The sequence below is a fragment of the Colias philodice genome, chromosome 5, assembly GCF_061535455.1.
Source record: "Colias philodice isolate Cphi_HAF_F1 chromosome 5, ilColPhil1 Martin Lab GWU primary, whole genome shotgun sequence".
Lineage (NCBI taxonomy): Eukaryota > Metazoa > Arthropoda > Insecta > Lepidoptera > Pieridae > Colias > Colias philodice.
In genome coordinates, this window is record NC_143090.1 from 394,899 (window position 1) to 420,728 (window position 25,830).

Genomic DNA, 25,830 nt, shown 5'->3' on the forward strand with positions numbered 1-25,830 from the left:
TCTATTGTATACAATCTCTTTTAGATTCTGGTACTAAATTTGTACCTTAAAATCATAGATTAAAGCGCACATCTTAGCGCTTAAAAAAACTAAACATATCATGAATGGTCTGTCTTCTTGTACCTTATTGTATTGGAACTTATTGGTGTTAGAAAAAATGTATTATAGATAAGGTTTCGTTTTATGGATGATATTATAGCAAAAATATAATATACTAAAATTGTACATCTATCTATTTATTGTGAATTTAAAATATGTATCGAATACAAGAAACATTATTATTAACCTTTGCATATATACATTTTATAATATGTATAATATTTTCTACAGAAACTTCCATATACAATTGTTGGACAATTCATTTGTTAATAATATATTATATACTTATATAGTATCTATTCTACATAATATTATAGTTTTGAATTTCAAAGAGTATTTTTAAATACTCGGTATAATGTAGATAAGTAAGTTTGAAACTATCTGCATATGTATTTTGTATTTATATGTTATAAAACGTTAAAACAATTACTTATAGTTTATACTTTATTGTTATAATATATTCAAAATTTAAAATCAATTAAAATAAGGTAGTTCGTAAGAAAATTCAATGTCAATGCTGTGGTGATAACAAAGAATTAGATTTGTAAAATAAACTCGTAGTTTTGATGTTTAAAGCTTTGTTAGATGTTTAAATGCGAAATTTTAAATTTCCCACTGTTTTTGTTATATCTACTTAATTAATTATTCCCTGTTACATTACTTTAAAGCGAAGCTTTTAATCTTTAATCTTAATCCATAATCGATGAAAGAGATTGAGCCTCACAACACAGGGGATCCTAGTGTGGGGTTCAATGCAGCATATGTAACTATATTATGTAACATTTTTTGAAACTAATAAAGAAATTTTCATTTTTCATTTTTCATAAATAAATCTATGTATTTCTCTGTTTACTGTTATACCTAACTATATCGATGTTGCGCAGACGTATGTACTATGTAGTATGTACTATGTACCTATAGGTAAATAGAGCCTTTGTAATCTATGCAAGGTATTTTTTGTAGTAATTTTTTATTTTGTTAATAATTTATCATTGTTAACCTTTGCCTGTATTTCTTTTTGTATTTTATTAATTTTTAATGTAGGCAAAATATTTAAAATTCTAGTCGTTTATCTAGGTAATAAGGTAACTTATACATATCAAAAATCGACTCCACGTAAGTCGTGGCCAAGAATATCAAAAACATATCAAAGTTTGTAACTTGACATATCAATTTAGACTTTAAGTATTATATCTTTAAGAATTATATTTAAATAAGGATCTATTGTAGTATTGTACTTAATCTTATATTTGCTGTATATACAATGGTTTTGTTTACATTTGGAAACTATTTACGCCTGTTGAATCTAGTCAATTAATTTTAATTAGAAATTAGCTAAATGTATCGCAAAAATGGTTCCTTAACTTTCTTTATCGCATACTTCTGTTAATTAATGTGTAATTTTTATAATTTATCGTACGAACAAAAAATAGTCAGTAGAACAATTACAGATTATCGTAGGTATTTAATAAAATAATCTCTACAGTCATTCATGGTTGCCAACCAATTAAAAAGTAGTATCTTGAGAAATCTGAAATCTCAGAAGTATTTTACACTATACCAATTACCAGTACAAAGTTCGGTCTTTTCTAATATACTTTTTTTGTATCTGAAAATACAGTGTGTCGGACATGACATACCGATATTTGAAGGGGCTATTCTCCAGGTATTTTTATCGACAATTCAACCCCTCTACAGTCCCCTACCTCACCCCCCTCAAAATGGTTTTCGAATTTTTTAAAGTAGGTATGTTTCATCACTCTTATCAATTAAATTTGTTTAGTGGTCCCTAGAATAACTTGTTATTGTTCAAATAAAACCAAATTTAGTATTTTGTGACACTCACTTTCGAAGTTATTACAATTTTCATAAATTCACTATCCGAATTGATAAGTTTGCCATTTTGAGGGGGGTGAGGTAGGGGACTGTAGAGGGGTTGAATTGTCGATAAAAATACCTGGAGAATAGCCCCTTCAAATATCGGTATGTCATGTCCGGACACACTGTATACTGTTGGCAACCCTTATTTCTTTGTACATACACTTGTTAACACAGCAGTTTCACTTTCCGCAATATACTGGATTTAGTTCATTAAATGTAACAAAAAATATATTTATATCTCTATCAATTTAATGCAACATTATTAATGAAAATAGCCAAAGTGTATTTGTAGAAGTTATTTCAAATTATAGTTAAAAAGTTATGTAGAAAAATACGTGTGTTCATGGTAGTTAAGATGCACGTCAATACATATTAATTAGGGCCTAGTGTCGATAAAATTATCTATCGTAGTAGACGGCCATACCTTGTAGACTTACATTTTGACATAAATATTATATGTGTGTAGGTATTATAGCACAAAAAGACAACCTAAAAGATCTTCGCTGCTGTTGCAAGTTAGCTGATTCTTATAGTATTATTATTAGTATTTGAATGATAATGATTGTATTCTATTAATCATACAGCAGTATGTGTAAAGAACTTTGTATATGGATTATTGATTCTAGTTCTATAATTGTATGCTACTGTGAGATTTGAGAAGCTGCATTGAGGTAACCACTAAATAATTGAGTGTCCACTCACTTTATCAAAATGTAGAACAAGTAAGAGTTATATCTACTATTATAATTATTATTTTAACTTATTGAGGTTTAATAAGATTTCAACAATGAAAAAAAAGGAACTGAGATGAGTACTTCAAGATTTATAAACATCCAAAAAAATTCTAAGCACTTACTAACTCAAATTTTCAACATTTCAACACATAAGTCGCAAAAGTATAATAAAATCAGCGGCGGCCTTAGGGGGTGGCGAACAGGGCAATCGCCCGGGGCCTCGCTCTTGCAGGGGCCTCGCGCAACAACCCAAGCAAATTAAAAAAAATGAAAATGTGTGCGTGTACTGAGTATGTTCATGCGTGTGTATGAAGGAAACGACGATATTATCTCGGTGCTGAAATACATAATAGAAAACAAATTAACTGAAGTTTACCCCACTATCGAAATCGTCCTGAGAATTATTGCCACCACACCTGTGACAGTTGCGTCTGCTGAAAGGAGTTTTTAGAGGCTTAAAATTATTAAAACATATTTGAGGAATTGGATGACACAAGATCGGCTTTCAGCCCTTGCCCAATCGAAAATGAGGTAGCTCATTCGTTGGATTATTGTGCTTTAATAAAAGATTTTAGCCTTAGGAAAAGCCGCAAACATCAATTTTAAAATTTATCATCTCTGTATTTGTTAATTTGGTAAATCTTTCTATGTATAAATATATACTTAAATATTTTAAATCTCAAATTTTATTCATTTGTATAACTTTATCATTTCTCCTCAAACATGACAAATACCTAAACCAAACAACCAGACCTACTTTCGCATCATATACATATTTTAACGCAAAGGGCCTGCCGCCCGGAGCCTCGCAATGGGTAAGGCCGCCGCTGAATAAAATGTAATAAAAATACAAATACATCGAGTTTAAAATGTAATATTGAAAGAAAATAAAATACGAAGAACTCATCTTGCTTCTTAGCTCGGGGACTTTAGGGCTCCACAGGGAATGTAATGTAAACATATCACTAGTATAAGGTATCTATGTTTCAATTTGATGTTGTTGCTCTCAATAAATTATCGGTGTAAAACGTGTTTTATTTCAATACCATTACTACCCGGTGAAGTTCATACTTCATAGCAAGTAATTGTAATTGGACTCAAAAGTATTAGGAAGATAATAAAATAAATAACATAGAAGTTATTCTACTCTTTTACAATCATAATGTAGGCCAATTTTTAAAATGGACACACAGAAGATATCGTCCATTTTCTTACACGAACTATAACTATGGAGAACTCGAATTTCTGTTACCCGAGTCCGAAAACCCCGAAAACGGTTTGTAGAACTTTTAAAAGACAGATGAAATGAATGACAACTTTTAAAATTCCTTTCTTAATTTCCCAGATGAATCAATTTCCAGATGCACTAAAACCAATGTATTTTTTTATACTTATCACTTATTCTCCTATTCCAGGTATAGGTATTTATAGGTAGATTCTCGGAATACATGCCGCGGCAGCGGCCAGCGAGTGCCAGCTAACGGACTCGCTGTTAATTGTTATTTTACTTGCCCATTACAGAAATGTTTAAGTGTCAAATTCGATTCAGTAGGTTAGGTTAGGTTTGTTTCACAAACAACGTACGAGTCGAGCGAGCTAAACGAGCGTGCCGCGGCAGCGGCCAGTGAGTGCCAGAACCGACTCGCTGTTGTTTTACTTGCCCATTACCTACAGAAATGTTTTGAGTGTCAAATTCAACTCGGTAGGTTCCCCACTTAAAGAAAAAGGTTGGGTTAGGTTAGAACTGCGAAACCCTGGAAGGATTTAGTTTTTCTGGAATTATATTGTTTAAATGAATTTAAAAAATCTGGATATCAATTAACTGTATTTCAAAAATTTGTGTTTTAAAAATCTGGCTTTCGTGCATATGGATTACGGTCATCTGGATTTCGTGTGTCTGGAACTCATTCGTCTTGATTGTAAAACGTCTTACAAATGAAGATATGGGCAATTGAAATTTGGAGTTGCGATCATATGGCAAACTATAACCGCTTGTGTTTCACCGGTAAAAAATATTGTTAACTGTCAGAAGCGTCAAATACTAAAATGAGATGTCATAATTGTCTTTAACTATGCTACTAATTAAAATCGGCCCATCAGGGCCGATTTTTCAATGCTTGGATAAAACTTATTCGTCGAGTAATGTATAAAACTACCTTTTAAAAACGTATTCTAATTGCCCGTATTTGAGTTTTCGTGACATTTTAATATTATCGTGTAATACTTAATTGGACGAATAAGTTTTATCCAAGCATTGAAAAATCGGTGGTGCAATTTCGATGTCACTGTTAAAGTAACCGTTTCTGTTAAATTTGGTCCAAACAGATGAACCTGTGAGGTGTACCGGAGCGTATGTGGCATTAGGAATTAAAACTTGTCTTTCTATTACCGATGAAATAAAACAACTTAAATAATATTCAATTATTTTATTCTCATTATCTCATTCATCAATATAACAAAACAACACAACAGAAAATATAACAATAAACGTAATACAGTCATATTTATTTTTTTATAAAATATACATATTATTCTTAGATTTTGCATACAACGCCTAGTTTTAAGTAAAGCTTGTACTTAAAACTAGGCATGTATGTTAATTTGAGTAGTAAAACTACACAAATTAACATACATACGATCGTTACATACTAGAAAAAGTACAATTTTTTCCTCAATATTTTTTAATAGATCAAATCCATTCCCTCTTCAGTAAAAAACCTTTTAATTCAAGACGAACAATACTTGTTTTATAAGTAGACAATCGTCGTAGGTATAAAGTTAAAAAATTCCTATATCCTTTCATGGGGTAAAAAATTTTCGAGTCACCCAAAACTTCGCTTTCATGTGGACCGTCGTGGCCATAAAATAAGTAGTTTATAAATATAACTTCATTTTTCAAATTGCATTATTTTATAAGTTTATTAATTGTGAATGGCACAATTGTGCGTCAAAATACGCTAATTTAATATGTCAATAATTACACTAAAATAAGCATTTTTTCCTTAAATTTACAATTTTATTATTTTATGCATTAGGAAATTATAAAAATATTACACAAATACCATTTTCGTCATAAAATTGCAACAAAAATTCTTTATTTACCATAAAAATAATTTTTAAGTAACTAGACATTTAAAACATTTACCATATAAAATATTCATTTTTGTTCAAAAATACGTCATGAAATGCCATTACTAACATTTCCTTTAATTAGGCACAACAATCATTTTATTACTTATATAAAATATATACAATAATTAGGTATTTAAGGTCAAGTGGGGGAAGTGAAACATACTTTACTTGTATTTTAACGTAACGGCATCTGACGCAGTAATGCGACAATCAATTTCAGTAGCATTTCTTGCACAGTACTCTCCGTTAGCCAATGATTCATGGAGTTATGACAAACAGCTCTTTAGTCTTACCATAAGCGAGAAAACAATCAATATCTTCAGACTATGGTTTTGTTTCACTTGCCCCTGGAAAGGGGTAAGTGAAACAAACGTCAGAAATATACTTAAATGTTGTATTTATGCAACGATTACCTGACTAAGGCAACAATTCAGAGTTTGTTTCTCTAATGTCTATATTCTACAATCAATATAAGGCTTAGTTTTAGAAAAGAAAACAAAAAAGGTATTTTGGGGTAAGTGAAACATAGTTACCATGGTCAGATGTCTCAAACATTTGTATAAAATTTAAAACAGAAATTATAGGTAGTGAAATGAAAAACAAAATAAAAATAAATTTCTTTACTGACTTAAAAGTTTGCTTACAATTACGGAAACAAGCATCAGGCACATTAATAAAGCTATGAAATAATTCAGTTGTTGCATGTTTTTCACATAGAAGTTAAAATGCCTCTTGAAGTTGCTCAGTAGAGTAGGCAGCTTTGTTCGTTTTACGTATATAATTTCGAGGCATCTTTTAGTAACCTGAAAAAAGATAATATAATGTGAGTACAATAAAACCGATCTCCGATTGTTAAGCGTAATTTTTACAATTTGCCAAAAAATACCTTCCTATTTTTGATCTATCAAAATTTATCAAAAAGGCATAATTTTTAACTGATCACCAAATTAAGAAAAAATTTTGTTCAAAAATATTAAATGATCACCAAATTTGTTACCCAATTTTATACTAAAATGCAAGCCAATTTTAAGGTTTACGTTATTAAGCAATTAAAGCAATTAATAACAAATAAAAATATCATTTAGACACAAACAGTAAATTTATGATCACCAACATTTTTAATCACGTAAAAATGTTTGTGATTTCTGATACGGGGGAAGTGAAACATACGTTTCTCTTTCCCCGTGTATTAGGTTTCACTTACCCCACTTGACACTTTTTTAGGTTTAGTTTTTACCAAAGCCAAAACTCAATTATCCGTAGGATTTATCGAAATATAATCATTGGACTAGATAGTACATACTTTTTACTCAGTACTTACCATTAGGTACATTTAAAACACTTCTTTTAAAACTTTTACGAAAACCGAAAACATCACTCCTCCAACTCGTGTTTTGACAACTGACAGTTGAAAAAATTCTTTTTTGTGTATTGGTGTAGAAAATGATGATAGCGACATCTATGTTTTATCAATAAAACCACATCGCCATTCTGTTTTACCAACTAAGAGCGAAGTATCGATACACTTATTAGTTTTATAGTTATGAATGAGCGTTTCAGTTCCCCCTGAGTTTCACTTACCCCACCTGACCTTACATATTTATTTCTTTTCAAGATACTGGCTGTTAAAAAAGTCCGTTTATAAGTTTTACCATGATACAGTTTTTTTTAATTAATAATTACGTTACACCAAGAAGCTTATATCTTATACACTGGAGATTTCGGTATGAACATTTGACGTGTAACAAGAAAATTGTTGTGTTCTATCACTTTCACACCTAACTTGGTATTGCCACTGTTAATACGAAGTTTTCTCAAGGCTACTATGTATGCTGTAATATTCTGTGCAAAAGGTTAGTTTTTGTACATGAGTTTGTTGATAAATTGCCAACAACGTCATTCAGAAGCATTGTTGGATGAGAAAATTATTATTTATCTATACTAATATTATAAAGAGGAAAAGTTTGTAAGTATGTATGTATGTATGTATGTATGTATGTATGGTTTTCACGCAAAAACTACTGGACCGATTTCAAAAATTCTTTCACCATTAGAAAGCTGCATCTTTACTGAGCAACATAGGCTATATTGCATTTTCAAAAAAATTAGAGATCCTTACCAAAAATGCAATAATGTAACCCAAGGTGTAAAAAAATCCTCAATAAAAAATCTGTCATCGCGTGCGCTGCGGAATCTATTGAAGATAGAACAAAAAAATGTTCTACGGTATTATAGAATGGATCAATATCTACAAGAAAGTCCGCGATACCATATGTCCATCTTCAGTAGTTATGTTACTACAACAACTTTTTTACGTTTTCAAAGTAGATAGAAGTGCCGACAGTAATCAAACCATGTTATCGATACACATATATTAATCCTTATCCCATTAAATGATGTTTTATTATAGACTGTTTCAATACCAGCAAAATACTTTTTAAATGAAAAGAATTGGATATTCCATTCAAAAGATATAACGAATTTTTAAAAGTGTCAATCTACAGAAAATAGTAGGTATACTGTTCGAGCAAGCCGTAGTGCGGGGGTCATGGAGGAATTCTACCAATATGCGTCTTGACGGAACACAGTGGGGTTTTGGTCGGTAGGAATCCGACATAACCCACGGCCCCTCCCCCGGAGGCCGTGGGTATCTATGAAAGATTTCCCCACTAAAACAAAAAAAAAAAAGGCCGTAGTGCGGGACGGGGTAAAGGTGATTATCATGTGATTAAAAATTAAACCTATAGTCCGACCTATAGTAGACTTTTCACTGTAAGGATATCGCTATCTATGCGGATGAAACCGCAGGGCATTGCTAGTGCTAAATAAAATAAGTATCTGAACAAATTATTAAAAAGCGATATTCCCTGATTATGGGTAGTTACCATAATAAAATTGTAGCAACTCTCACTTTGACAATATGGCATAAGTGTCAAAAAAATTGCTTCACTTCGAATATTTAAGTTAATATTGTTGCGTATTTAATAAATATTTTCCGAATATTAATAATGTATTGCATTGTGAAAAATTGCAGAAGTTTTTGGACACCAAATTCTGGCCTATAATTTCACAGGCAAGTATATATTTACGTTATTTACAATATTCCTCAATACTCATGCATTTACCTGTTTAGAATCATTTTAATGGCAAAAATCGTCAAATTTATCATCATTTTACTAAGCAATCATGTTAAATAAGTTCTTTTCCTAATACTTTCATCATTTTTCAACAAGTTTTCAACAAACAAATTTAACAAGTAAGGTAACCATGATGATGGGTTTTTACGGATAGCGACGATAATATATTGCTAAACAATATTATGATGAACATTTAGAACACCATTTTAAATTTTTTTATACTAGTAATGAAACAACACACGACATCGGTATTGCACTCACATATTGTGGTTTGTTCTTTTTTACATTGAAATTTATACTTTTTAACCTAATATTTTTTTGTTTTACGTATTTCAGCTTTACAAAAATGAAATAAAAAGAAATAAATGGCTGTCCATAGTGCCTATCAAGGGTAATATTTATCAACATGCCAGAATATGCAGTTTGCATTTTAAGCCTGAGGATTACGGTCCAGAAAAAAAATACCTTTTGAAAAGTGCTATACCTTTTTATTTACCACATTCTTGTTACTGCGTCTCAACTGATAAAGTAATTTTAATTATATTATAATTAACCACCATGAAACCATGAGTAACCGTAAGTACAGCTCCTGAAAGACATACGAATTTCTGAGAACTGTAATATCGTTACCACACATCAACACTAGCGATGCAACTCTCCCTTTGGAATATTGAAAAGTTTTAGACTGAAGCTTGAGTAACCAAAACGATGTTTTAATGTATGTAGCACTCATTTTAATTAAAAAATCGTAGTATGAGATCAAAAGTTATCAAGCGTTATTTAAAACTATCATTCTCTACCAATTAAAATGGTATGTACCTATAAAGATGATAATTATTCATGTAAGTTGGCCAGTAATATTATCATATAAATACTGTTAAAAATATATGTCGTTATTATTTATAGACCATGATTTTTAGTTTTTTTTATTTCGAAAAATCCTGAATATACAAACCAGTGTGGTCACCCACAGAAAGAGACAAAAAACAACACTGACGTCATTCAAGGTTATATTTTCTTGTGACAAGTTAATGGTCATAGTGCAATCTCCAGTGTATTAGATATAAGCTTCTTGCGTTACACTAAAACAGTAAAATACTTTTTGATTGTATTGTCAAAATAATCATGTCATAAATATATAAAACATTATAATATACATATCAGACAACATTTTACACTTTACAGAATTAAAAAGCAAGTAAATTTATTTTTATTTCGTTCAAAGTTCAATATAATTCCTTGATTGTTTTTTTGCATACTTGAAAATGTTTATAAATGGACAATATTGTCAAGATTCATTATTGAATAAATCTATCGTCTTAAAGGATTTGCCGGTTCACAGTTACACTCGTCGTCGGATTTCACCTGAAAGGAAAAAAAATATTAATAAATAAATACATTAAATTAATTGAATTTAATGTATTTATTTATTAATAAATTTAATATAAATAAAATTACCATAATTTACTCAAGTTATATGACACAATAAAACGTGTAGTTTTATTTCAAAGTACCGATGAATGATGTCGGTGAGTTGTATATTATATGGTCTGTAGCGAAATATTTCGAGATATAAAAGTAGATACAACTAAAATTCAAATCATTAATTTCTTAAGGATCCGGGTATAACATAACTTACCAGCAGAAAATGATGCAAGCTCAGCGCATCAGCGGTGGGGCGAAGCGCCGGGTCGTGCGTGAGACAACTGAGGCAGAAGTCCTGTCCCTCCGGGGAGAGGGAGGGGGGGATGTGGGGCCGCCCGCCCATGCCCACCACGAACATTATCTGGTAGTTGCTGTCGTATTCCGAGAAAGGACGCTGGAAAAACAAAAAGATTTGTATTTAAAAAAAAAAGACGGGTTGCACTCCGGGAGTGCCGGCAGAAGTGAAAACTTGATTATTAACGTTGAGCATGTTTGATATCCATCCGTCTTACGCTTTTTCGATCAGGTCACGTGTCCTGACGCGAGTTTAAGATTTTATACCCATTACAGAAAAAGTGCTCAACGCCGCTAAAGAAGTTTTCACTTCAAAAACTAAACCGTCTTCTACACGTAAGAACTAAGAAGTGAAATTTCTTTATGACCTTATTTTTCAAAAAATAATTTACTATATGCAACTTTACAGAAATACGTCGAATCACGCGTGGTAGGGATAAGAAAAAGATGGCGCGTAACGGAAAAATGTCACGCGTAACGAAAAAATGTTACACTAAATTTTTTTCCAACCGCGATAAAGAAGTTTCATTTCAAAAAAATAATGGACAAATAACAAAAAATCACCAACATCAAAAGTACTTATAAACAAACCCAAAAAAATACAGTCAAAATGTGACCCGCCTTTTTTTGAAGTCGGTAAAAATTAATTTATATCTCATTTATTAAAGAATTATTTTTGAAAAAAAAAAGTGTACAAAGTGTAAAAAGTGTACAAAGTACATACCTTTCCGGTAGCCATTTCTGTGACTACACAACCGAGCGACCAGATGTCGGCCGCGCGACCGTGGCCAGATGATTTCATGAACACTTCTGGCGCCATGTAAGCTGAGAAAAAGGACAAGGGTATCATAAAGTAAGTCTTCTTTTCAAAAATAAACATTAAAATCAGTTCAGAATGATAAAAAATCATTTGTTACAGTAAAGTTTAGCCAAACTGCAAAAGAAAATCACAGGGTTTCATAAAAAAAAAGACGGGTTGCACTCCGGGAGTGCCGGCAGAAGTGAAAACTTGATTATTAACGTTGAGCATTTTTGATATCCATCCGTCTTACGCTTTTTCGATCAGGTCACGTGTCCTGACGCGAGTTTAATATTTTATACCCAACGCCGCTAAAGAAGTTTTCACTTCAAAAAAGTTAAGTCATGCTGGAACATTTGATGATGAAGTATCTCTTACCCTGAGTTCCAACGAAGCCCTGTAGTTCACCCGGCGCAGTGGTGTTGGCGCGGATCTTGACTGCGCACCCGAAGTCACCCAGCTTGAGACAGTTGCCCTCGTTGGTTAAGAAAATATTGCCACCTGTGGAGATCGGACATTATAAGTAACTTCAATATATGATGTAGAGACGGCATATAATGAGGAGTCAGAGTCTGTAGCACAAATAAATACATGAGTATTACAGCGACTACAGATAGCATACGAACCCATAGTAACTATAGATGCACACGATCCAGCAGCAACTATACATACACACGATCCAGCAGCAACTATACATACACACGATCCAGCAGCAACTATACATACACACGATCCAGCAGAAACTATACATACACACGATCCAGCAGCAACTATACATACACACGATCCAGCAGCAACTATACATACACACGATCCAGCAGCAACTATACATACACACGATCCAGCAGCAACTATACATACACACGATCCAGCAGAAACTATACATACACACGATCCAGCAGTAACTATACAGGGTTACTTGTAAAACACCAGCAACCTCGCAGGACAAGATAGCTAACATCATAAGTAACAACATTTGTTCTACGACTTTTGATAATTTGTTAGATTTTATTTTCATACAAAAATAAATATAAAATCTTCATTTAATTTTCCGTTTGAATATTATAAACTCTACGCGCATCCCAAAAATTACGTAAACAAGAAGCGAACGAGAGGTGAAAGGAGGCGTCGCGTCGTCCTTTCGATAATGAATAGAACATAGACTTACAAATGTTAGAAGAGTACAATAAAAACTTTAAATAAATCATTTAAAAATAATGTATTGCGTTATGCCAAAAGTCGTAGAACAAATGTTGTTACTTATGATGTTAGCTATCTTGTCCTAAGAGGTTGCTGGTGTTTTACAAGTAACCCTGTATATACATACGATCCAGCAGCAACTATATATACATACGATCCAGCAGGAACTATATATACATACGATCCAGCAGCAACTATATATACATACGATCCAGCAGGAACTATATATACATACGATCCAGCAGCAACTATATATACATACGATCCAGCAGCAACTATATATACACACGATCCAGCAGGAACTATATATACATACGATCCAGCAGCAACTATATATACATACGATCCAGCAGCAACTATATATACACACAATCCAGCTGCAACTATACATACACACCAGCCAGCAGCAACTATACATACACACCAGCCAGCAGCAACTATACATACACACGATCCAGCAGCAACTATACATACACACGATCCAGCAGCAACTATACATACACACCAGCCAGCAGCAACTATACATACACACCAGCCAGCAGCAACTATATATACACACGATCCAGCAGCAACTATACATACACACGATCCAGCAGCAACTATACATACACACCAGCCAGCAGCAACTATACATACACACCAGCCAGCAGCAACTATACATACACACGATCCAGCAGCAACTACACACACACACGATCCAGCTGCAACTATACATACACACGATCCAGCAGCAACTATTCATACACACGATCCAGCTGCAACTATACATACACACGATCCAGCAGCAACTATACATACACACGATCCAGCAGCAACTATACATACACACAATCCAGCAGCAACTATACATACACACGATCCAGCAGCAACTATACATACACACCAGCCAGCAGCAACTATACATACACACGATCCAGTCTTAACTATAGATACACACGATCCAGCAGCAACTATACATACACACGATCCAGCAGCAACTATACATACACACCAGCCAGCAGCAACTATACATACACACGATCCAGTCTTAACTATAGATACACACGATCCAGCTGCAACTATACTTACACACCAGCCAGCAGCAACTATATATACACACCAGCCAGCAGCAACTATACATACACACCAGCCAGCAGCAACTATACATACACACGATCCAGCAGCAACTATACATACACACGATCCAGCAGCAACTATACATACACACGATCCAGCAGCAACTATACATACACACGATCCAGCAGCAACTATACATACACACGATCCAGCAGCAACTATACATACACACAATCCAGCAGCAACTATACATACACACCAGCCAGCAGCAACTATACATACACACCAGCCAGCAGCAACTATACATACACACGATCCAGCAGCAACTATACATACACACCAGCCAGCAGCAACTATACATACACACGATCCAGCAGCAACTATACATACACACCAGCCAGCAGCAACTATACATACACACGATCCAGCAGCAACTATACATACACACGATCCAGCAGCAACTATACATACACACCAGCCAGCAGCAACTATACATACACACCAGCCAGCAGCAACTATACATACACACGATCCAGCAGCAACTATACATACACACCAGCCAGCAGCAACTATACATACACACGATCCAGTCTTAACTATAGATACACACGATCCAGCAGCAACTATACATACACACGATCCAGCAGCAACTATACATACACACCAGCCAGCAGCAACTATACATACACACGATCCAGTCTTAACTATAGATACACACGATCCAGCTGCAACTATACTTACACACCAGCCAGCAGCAACTATATATACACACCAGCCAGCAGCAACTATACATACACACCAGCCAGCAGCAACTATACATACACACGATCCAGCAGCAACTATACATACACACGATCCAGCAGCAACTATACATACACACGATCCAGCAGCAACTATACATACACACGATCCAGCAGCAACTATACATACACACGATCCAGCAGCAACTATACATACACACAATCCAGCAGCAACTATACATACACACCAGCCAGCAGCAACTATACATACACACCAGCCAGCAGCAACTATACATACACACCAGCCAGCAGCAACTATACATACACACCAGCCAGCAGCAACTATACTTACACACCAGCCAGCAGCAACTATACTTACACACCAGCCAGCAGCAACTATACATACACACCAGCCAGCAGCAACTATACATACACACCAGCCAGCAGCAACTATACATACACACGATCCAGCAGCAACTATACATACACACCAGCCAGCAGCAACTATACATACACACGATCCAGCAGCAACTATACATACACACCAGCCAGCAGCAACTATATATACACACGATCCAGCAGCAACTATAAATACACACCAGCCAGCAGCAACTATACATACACACCAGCCAGCAGCAACTATACATACACACCAGCCAGCAGCAACTATACATACACACGATCCAGCAGCAACTATACATACACACCAGCCAGCAGCAACTATACATACACACCAGCCAGCAGCAACTATACATACACACCAGCCAGCAGCAACTATACATACACACCAGCCAGCAGCAACTATACATACACACCAGCCAGCAGCAACTATACATACACACGATCCAGCAGCAACTATACATACACACCAGCCAGCAGCAACTATACATACACACGATCCAGCAGCAACTATACATACACACCAGCCAGCAGCAACTATACATACACACCAGCCAGCAGCAACTATACATACACACCAGCCAGCAGCAACTATACATACACACGATCCAGCAGCAACTATACATACACACGATCCAGCAGCAACTATACATACACACCAGCCAGCAGCAACTATACATACACACCAGCCAGCAGCAACTATACATACACACGATCCAGCAGCAACTATACATACACACCAGCCAGCAGCAACTATACATACACACCAGCCAGCAGCAACTATACATACACACCAGCCAGCAGCAACTATACATACACACGATCCAGCAGCAACTATACATACACACCAGCCATCAGCAACTATACATACACACGATCCAGCTGCAACTATACATACACACGATCCAGCAGCAACTATACATACACACCAGCCAGCAGCAACTATACATACACACGATCCAGCAGCAACTATACATACACACGATCCAGCTACAACTATACATACACACGATCCAGCAGCAACTATTCATACACACGATCCAGCTGCAACTATATATACACACCAGCCAGCAGCAACTATACATACACACCAGCCAGCAGCAACTATACATACACACGATCCAGCAGCAACTGTACATACACACGATCCAGCTACAACTATACATACACACGATCCAGCAGCAACTATTCATACACACGATCCAGCTGCAACTATATATACACACCAGCCAGCAGCAACTATACATACACACCAGCCAGCAGCAACTATACATACACACGATCCAGCAGCAACTATACATACACACCAGCCAGCAGCAACTATATATACACACGATCCAGCAGCAACTATACATACACACCAGCCAGCAGCAACTATACATACACACGATCCAGTCTTAACTATAGATACACACGATCCAGCTGCAACTATACTTACACACCAGCCAGCAGCAACTATATATACACACCAGCCAGCAGCAACTATACATACACACCAGCCAGCAGCAACTATACATACACACGATCCAGCAGCAACTATACATACACACCAGCCAGCAGCAACTATACATACACACCAGCCAGCAGCAACTATACATACACACCAGCCAGCAGCAACTATACATACACACCAGCCAGCAGCAACTATACATACACACGATCCAGCAGCAACTATACATACACACCAGCCAGCAGCAACTATACATACACACGATCCAGTCTTAACTATAGATACACACGATCCAGCTGCAACTATACTTACACACCAGCCAGCAGCAACTATATATACACACCAGCCAGCAGCAACTATATATACACACCAGCCAGCAGCAACTATATATACACACCAGCCAGCTGCAACTATACTTACACACCAGCCAGCAGCAACTATACATACACACCAGCCAGCAGCAACTATACTTACACACCAGCCAGCAGCAACTATACTTACACACCAGCCAGCAGCAACTATACATACACACGATCCAGCAGCAACTATACATACACACCAGCCAGCAGCAACTATACATACACACCAGCCAGCAGCAACTATACATACACACCAGCCAGCAGCAACTATACATACACACCAGCCAGCAGCAACTATACATACACACCAGCCAGCAGCAACTATACATACACACCAGCCAGCAGCAACTATACATACACACCAGCCAGCAGCAACTATACATTCACACCAGCCAGCAGCAACTATACATACACACCAGCCAGCAGCAACTATACATACACACCAGCCAGCAGCAACTATACATACACACCAGCCAGCAGCAACTATACATACACACGATCCAGCAGCAACTATACATACACACCAGCCAGCAGCAACTATACATACACACCAGCCAGCAGCAACTATACATACACACCAGCCAGCAGCAACTATACATACACACGATCCAGCAGCAACTATACATACACACCAGCCATCAGCAACTATACATACACACGATCCAGCTGCAACTATACATACACACGATCCAGTAGCAACTATACATACACACCAGCCAGCAGCAACTATACATACACACCAGCCAGCAGCAACTATACATACACACCAGCCAGCAGCAACTATACATACACACCAGCCAGCAGCAACTATACATACACACCAGCCAGCAGCAACTATACATACACACGATCCAGCTGCAACTATACATACACACCAGCCAGCAGCAACTATACATACACACCAGCCAGCAGCAACTATACATACACACGATCCAGCAGCAACTATACATACACACCAGCCAGCAGCAACTATACATACACACCAGCCAGCAGCAACTTAACATACACACGATCCAGCAGCAACTATACTTACACACCAGCCAGCAGCAACTATACATACACACGATCCAGCAGCAACTATACATACACACGATCCAGCAGCAACTATACATACACACGATCCAGCAGCAACTATACATACACACAATCCAGCAGCAACTATACATACACACGATCCAGCAGCAACTATACATACACACGATCCAGCAGCAACTATACATACACACCAGCCAGCAGCAACTATACATACACACCAGCCAGCAGCAACTATACATACACACCAGCCAGCAGCAACTATACATACACACCAGCCAGCAGCAACTATACATACACACCAGCCAGCAGCAACTATACATACACACCAGCCAGCAGCAACTATACATACACACCAGCCAGCAGCAACTATACATACACACCAGCCAGCAGCAACTATACATACACACCAGCCAGCAGCAACTATACATACACACCAGCCAGCAGCAACTATACATACACACCAGCCAGCAGCAACTATACATACACACGATCCAGCAGCAACTATACATACACACCAGCCAGCAGCAACTATACATACACACCAGCCAGCAGCAACTATACATACACACCAGCCAGCAGCAACTATACATACACACGATCCAGCAGCAACTATACATACACACCAGCCATCAGCAACTATACATACACACGATCCAGCTGCAACTATACATACACACGATCCAGTAGCAACTATACATACACACCAGCCAGCAGCAACTATACATACACACCAGCCAGCAGCAACTATACATACACACCAGCCAGCAGCAACTATACATACACACCAGCCAGCAGCAACTATACTTACACACCAGCCAGCAGCAACTATACATACACACCAGCCAGCAGCAACTATACATACACACCAGCCAGCAGCAACTATACATACACACGATCCAGCAGCAACTATACATACACACCAGCCAGCAGCAACTATACATACACACGATCCAGCAGCAACTATACATACACACCAGCCAGCAGCAACTATATATACACACGATCCAGCAGCAACTATAAATACACACCAGCCAGCAGCAACTATACATACACACCAGCCAGCAGCAACTATACATACACACCAGCCAGCAGCAACTATACATACACACGATCCAGCAGCAACTATACATACACACCAGCCAGCAGCAACTATACATACACACCAGCCAGCAGCAACTATACATACACACCAGCCAGCAGCAACTATACATACACACCAGCCAGCATCAACTATACATACACACCAGCCAGCAGCAACTATACATACACACCAGCCAGCAGCAACTATACATATACACCAGCCAGCAGCAACTATACATACACACCAGCCAGCAGCAACTATACATACACACCAGCCAGCAGCAACTATACATACACACCAGCCAGCAGAAACTATACATACACACGATCCAGCAGCAACTATACATACACACCAGCCAGCAGCAACTATACATACACACGATCCAGCAGCAACTATAAATACACACCAGCCAGCAGCAACTATACATACACACCAGCCAGCAGCAACTATACATACACACCAGCCAGCAGCAACTATACATACACACGATCCAGCAGCAACTATACATACACACAAGCCAGCAGCAACTATACATACACACCAGCCAGCAGCAACTATACATACACACGATCCAGCAGCAACTATACATACACACAAGCCAGCAGCAACTATACATACACACAAGCCAGCAGCAACTATACATACACACCAGCCAGCAGCAACTATACATACACACCAGCCAAAAGCAACTATACATACACACCAGCCAGCAGCAACTATACATACACGATCCAGCAGCAACTTTACATACACACCAGCCAGCAGCAACTATACATACACACCAGCCAGCAGCAACTATACATACACACCAGCCAGCAGCAACTATACATACACACGATCCAGCAGCAACTATACATACACACCAGCCAGCAGCAACTATACATACACACGATCCAGCAGCAACTATAAATACACACCAGCCAGCAGCAACTATACATACACACGATCCAGCAGCAACTATACATACACACCAGCCAGCAGCAACTATACATACACACCAGCCAGCAGCAACTATACATACACACCAGCCAGCAGCAACTATACATACACACCAGCCAAAAGCAACTATACATACACACCAGCCAGCAGCAACTATACATACACGATCCAGCAGCAACTATACATACACACCAGCCAGCAGCAACTATACATACACACGATCCAGCAGCAACTATACATACACACCAGCCAGCAGCAACTATACATACACACCAGCCAGCAGCAACTATACATACACACCAGCCAGCAGCAACTATACATACACACCAGCCAGCAGCAACTATACATACACGATCCAGCAGCAACTATACATACATACCAGCCAGCAGCAACTATACATACACACGATCCAGCAGCAACTATACATACACACCAGCCAGCAGCAACTATACATACACACCAGCCAGCAGCAACTATACATACACACCAGCCAGCAGCAACTATACATACACACGATCCAGCAGCAACTATACATACACACCAGCCAGCAGCAACTATACATACACACGATCCAGCAGCAACTATACATACACACCAGCCAGCAGCAACTATACATACACACGATCCAGCAGCAACTATACATACACACGATCCAGCAGCAACTATACATACACACGATCCAGCAGCAACTATACATACACACGATCCAGCAGCAACTATACATACACACGATCCAGCAGCAACTATACATACACACCAGCCAGCAGCAACTATACATACACACGATCCAGCAGCAACTATACATACACACGATCCAGCAGCAACTATACATACACACCAGCCAGCAGCAACTATACATACACACCAGCCAGCAGCAACTATACATACACACCAGCCAGCAGCAACTATACATACACACGATCCAGCAGCAACTATTAATACACACGATCCAGCAGCAACTATACATACACACGATCCAGCAGCAACTATACATACACACGATCCAGCAGCAACTATACATACACACCAGCCAGCAGCAACTATACATACACACGATCCAGCAGCAACTATACATACACACGATCCAGCAGCAACTATACATACACACCAGCCAGCAGCAACTATACATACACACGATCCAGCAGCAACTATACATACACACCAGCCAGCAGCAACTATACATACACACGATCCAGCAGCAACTATACATACACACGATCCAGCAGCAACTATACATACACACGATCCAGCAGCAACTATACATACACACGATCCAGCAGCAACTATACATACACACGATCCAGCAGCAACTATACATACACACCAGCCAGCAGCAACTATACATACACACGATCCAGCAGCAACTATACATACACACGATCCAGCAGCAACTATACATACACACGATCCAGCAGCAACTATACATACACACGATCCAGCAGCAACTATACATACACACGATCCAGCAGCAACTATACATACACACGATCCAGCAGCAACTATACATACACACGATCCAGCAGCAACTATACATACACACAATCCAGCAGCAACTATACATACACACAATCCAGCAGCAACTATAAATACACACCAGCCAGCAGCAACTATACATACACACCAGCCAGCAGCAACTATACATACACACCAGCCAGCAGCTACTATACATTCACACGATCCAGCAGCAACTATACATACACACCAGCCAGCAGCTACTATACATTCACACGATCCAGCAGCAACTATACATACACACCAGCCAGCAGCAACTATACATACACACGATCCAGCAGCAACTATACATACACACCAGCCAGCAGCAACTATACATACACACCAGCCAGCAGCAACTATACATACACACCAGCCAGCAGCAACTATACATACACACCAGCCAGCAGCAACTATACATACACACCAGCCAGCAGCAACTATACATACACACGATCCAGCAGCAACTATACATACACACGATCCAGCAGCAACTATACATACACACCAGCCAGCAGCAACTATACATACACACCAGCCAGCAGCAACTATACATACACACGATCCAGCAGCAACTATACATACACACCAGCCAGCAGCAACTATACATACACACGATCCAGCAGCAACTATACATACACACCAGCCAGCAGCAACTATACATACACACGATCCAGTCTTAACTATAGATACACACGATCCAGCTGCAACTATACTTACACACGATCCAGCTGCAACTATACATACACACGATCCAGCAGCAACTATTCATACACACGATCCAGCTGCAACTATACATACACACGATCCAGCAGCAACTATACATACACACGATCCAGCAGCAACTATACATACACACGATCCAGCAGCGACTATACATACACACGATCCAGCAGCAACTATACATACACACAATCCAGCAGCAACTATACATACACACCAGCCAGCAGCAACTATACATACACACCAGCCAGCAGCAACTATACATACACACGATCCAGCAGCAACTATACATACACACCAGCCAGCAGCAACTATACATACACACAAGCCAGCAGCAACTATACATACACACCAGCCAGCAGCAACTATACATACACACGATCCAGCAGCAACTATACATACACACCAGCCAGCAGCAACTATACATACACACGATCCAGCAGCAACTATACATACACACCAGCCAGCAGCAACTATACATACACACCAGCCAGCAGCAACTATACATACACACAAGCCAGCAGCAACTATACATACACACCAGCCAGCAGCAACTATACATACACACGATCCAGTAGCAACTATTCATACACACGATCCAGCTGCAACTATACATACACACCAGCCAGCAGCAACTATACATACACACCAGCCAGCAGCAACTATACATACACACCAGCCAGCAGCAACTATACATACACACCAGCCAGCAGCAACTATACATACACACGGTTCCGCCAAGTACCAGACGGAGGCGCTTGAGGCGATAGAGAGGCGTGCCAAGAGGCTAATAAACGACGATGAGCTAGTAGGCAAAAAACTCCAGAGCCTCGCCCACCGTCGCAGAGTGGCAAGTTTATCGGTATTTTATCGGATACACTTTGGTGAGTGCGCTGCGGAATTGCACGATTTAATTCCGCCATCCCCGTTTTTCCACCGATCGTCGAGGCGCACAGACTCTAGGCATCGCCATATGGTGGATGTTCCATGTACCCGGACAAAGCGGTTCGGATCGACATTCTTCATCCGAACCGCGAGGGACTGGAACATGCTTCCTGAGTATGTGTTTCCCGACGAGTACAATATGGGGGTCTTCAAGCGAAGAGTGAACGGGTACCTTCTAGGGAAGCGCGCTCCATCATAGGCCACATCTCAGCTTACCATCAGGCGAGATCGTGGTCAAGCGCTTCCCTATCACACAATAAAAAAAAAAAAAAAAAAAAAAACACCAGCCAGCAGCAACTATACATACACACCAGCCAGCAGCAACTATACATACACACCAGCCAGCAGCAACTATACATACACACCAGCCAGCAGCAACTATACATACACACCAGCCAGCAGCAACTATACATACACACCAGCCAGCAGCAACTATACATACACACGATCCAGCAGCAACTATACATACACACCAGCCAGCAGCAACTATACATACACACCAGCCAGCAGCAACTATACATACACACGATCCAGCAGCAACTATACATACACACCAGCCAGCAGCAACTATACATACACACCAGCCAGCAGCAACTATACATACACACCAGCCAGCAGCAACTATACATACACACGATCCAGCAGCAACTATACATACACACCAGCCATCAGCAACTATACATACACACGATCCAGCTGCAACTATACATACACACGATCCAGTAGCAACTATTCATACACACGATCCAGCTGCAACTATACATACACACCAGCCAGCAGCAACTATACATACACACCAGCCAGCAGCAACTATACATACACACCAGCCAGCAGCAACTATACATACACACCAGCCAGCATCAACTATACATACACACCAGCCAGCAGCAACTATACATACACACCAGCCAGCAGCAACTATACATATACACCAGCCAGCAGCAACTATACATACACACCAGCCAGCAGCAACTATACATACACACCAGCCAGCAGCAACTATACATACACACCAGCCAGCAGCAACTATACATACACACGATCCAGCAGCAACTATACATACACACCAGCCAGCAGCAACTATACATACACACGATCCAGCTGCAACTATACATACACACGATCCAGTAGCAACTATTCATACACACGATCCAGCTGCAACTATACATACACACCAGCCAGCAGCAACTATACATACACACCAGCCAGCAGCAACTATACATACACACCAGCCAGCAGCAACTATACATACACACCAGCCAGCAGCAACTATACATACACACCAGCCAGCAGCAACTATACATACACACCAGCCAGCAGCAACTATACATACACACCAGCCAGCAGCAACTATACATACACACCAGCCAGAAGCAACTATACATACACACCAGCCAGCAGCAACTATACATACACACCAGCCAGCAGCAACTATACATACACACCAGCCAGCAGCAACTATACATACACACGATCCAGCTGCAACTATACATACACACCAGCCAGCAGCAACTATACATACACACCAGCCAGCAGCAACTATACATACACACCAGCCAGCAGCAACTATACATACACACCAGCCAGCAGCAACTATACATACACACGATCCAGCAGCAACTATACATACACACCAGCCAGCAGCAACTATACATACACACCAGCCAGCAGCAACTATACATACACACAAGCCAGCAGCAACTATACATACACACCAGCCAGCAGCAACTATACATACACACGATCCAGCAGCAACTATACATACACACGATCCAGCAGCAACTATACATACACACGATCCAGCAGCAACTATACATACACACGATCCAGCAGCAACTATACATACACACGATCCAGCAGCAACTATACATACACACAATCCAGCAGCAACTATACATACACACGATCCAGCAGCAACTATACATACACACCAGCACCTCTAGCACTCACTCTTAATGTCCCGGTGCGCGATGGCCCGTGCGTGCAGCTCGCGCACGGCGGCGAGCAGCTGCTGCGTGTAGCGGCGTGCTGTGTGCTCCGCGAGCGCCCCGCTCGTGGCGATCAGCGCCTCCAGCGAGCCCTCCACGCACAGCTCCATGAACAGCAGCATCTCCTCCTGGTTGCGGCACATGGTATAAATATTCGTGTAAATTTTTATTTTAATTCAAGATAAACGCAAAAATCTTGGTATCGTTCAATAAACTAATACAAAAAAAAGTTGATTGGATACAATATAGTGAAATTCCAGATTGTTGTAAAAATTAATGACAAAATACAAAAGAAAAGCAAAGAGACGATAATCTTTTAATGTTTCAATTGTTTGATCGCAGAGTAAGTAAATTGTTGTTTTTGATGTAAGAATTATGTAATGACGATTCAAAAGTGCTTCTAGAAGAAGTCTAATTGAATAAATAAATGTTTGAGTTCGTTTGTTTTGATGATGATGATATTGACGATGTAATACAAGACAATAACTATGGTGTCTCACCCGGTGCAGCTCGCACCCGTAGTACCGCACGAGGTGCGGGTGCGCCACGCCCTCGAGCACGCGCAGCTCGTTGGCGGCCCGCTGCAGCGCGCGCCGGTCGCCCGCGCCGATGCTCAGCTCCTTCATCGCGAGCACTTGCCCGTTCTCCGTGTTCACTACTGTGTACACCTGTGCTCGCGGACACAGTTAGTATATATCCAATTCAAACATACGTTAATGACTCAAAACTATCAACTAGTGCGATTGACGATTACAATTTTTAGAATCGTTTTATCCCAAAAGCTGTAAACTCGTAGTAAAAAAAAAATGGATACATTTTTTGTAGATAATTTTATGATCTACGATTTTTGTCTGAAGTATTTTTATGATAAAACCTACCGTTTTGCTGAAAATCTCGAAAAACTCATTTTTTATTTTTGAACT

At 38.9% G+C, this 25,830-nt stretch overlaps 1 protein-coding gene and 1 long non-coding RNA gene across 2 annotated transcripts in view; both read right to left on the reverse strand.

The window, feature by feature from the left end:
• Positions 1 to 6,451: 6,451 nt before the first annotated feature.
• On the reverse strand, positions 6,452 to 7,435 carry LOC149488187 (uncharacterized). Its single transcript, XR_016315627.1, has 2 exons — positions 7,168 to 7,435; positions 6,452 to 6,649 (listed from the first exon to the last, which is right to left on the reverse strand). It is a non-coding gene; the product is annotated as an uncharacterized LOC149488187 (long non-coding RNA).
• A 2,856-nt stretch (positions 7,436 to 10,291) lies between these two features.
• Positions 10,292 to 25,830, reverse strand: part of Mekk1 (mitogen-activated protein kinase kinase kinase 4) — a 45,683-nt gene continuing 30,144 nt past the window's right edge. The window contains exons 27-32 of the mRNA XM_089695363.1: positions 25,408 to 25,575; positions 24,870 to 25,035; positions 11,880 to 12,002; positions 11,427 to 11,527; positions 10,623 to 10,802; positions 10,292 to 10,348 (exon numbers count right to left, since the gene is read on the reverse strand). Of these exons, the coding sequence (XP_089551489.1) occupies positions 10,295 to 10,348; positions 10,623 to 10,802; positions 11,427 to 11,527; positions 11,880 to 12,002; positions 24,870 to 25,035; positions 25,408 to 25,575 (792 nt within the window). The 3' untranslated portion in view covers positions 10,292 to 10,294. The remainder of the gene's footprint in view (positions 10,349 to 10,622; positions 10,803 to 11,426; positions 11,528 to 11,879; positions 12,003 to 24,869; positions 25,036 to 25,407; positions 25,576 to 25,830) is intronic.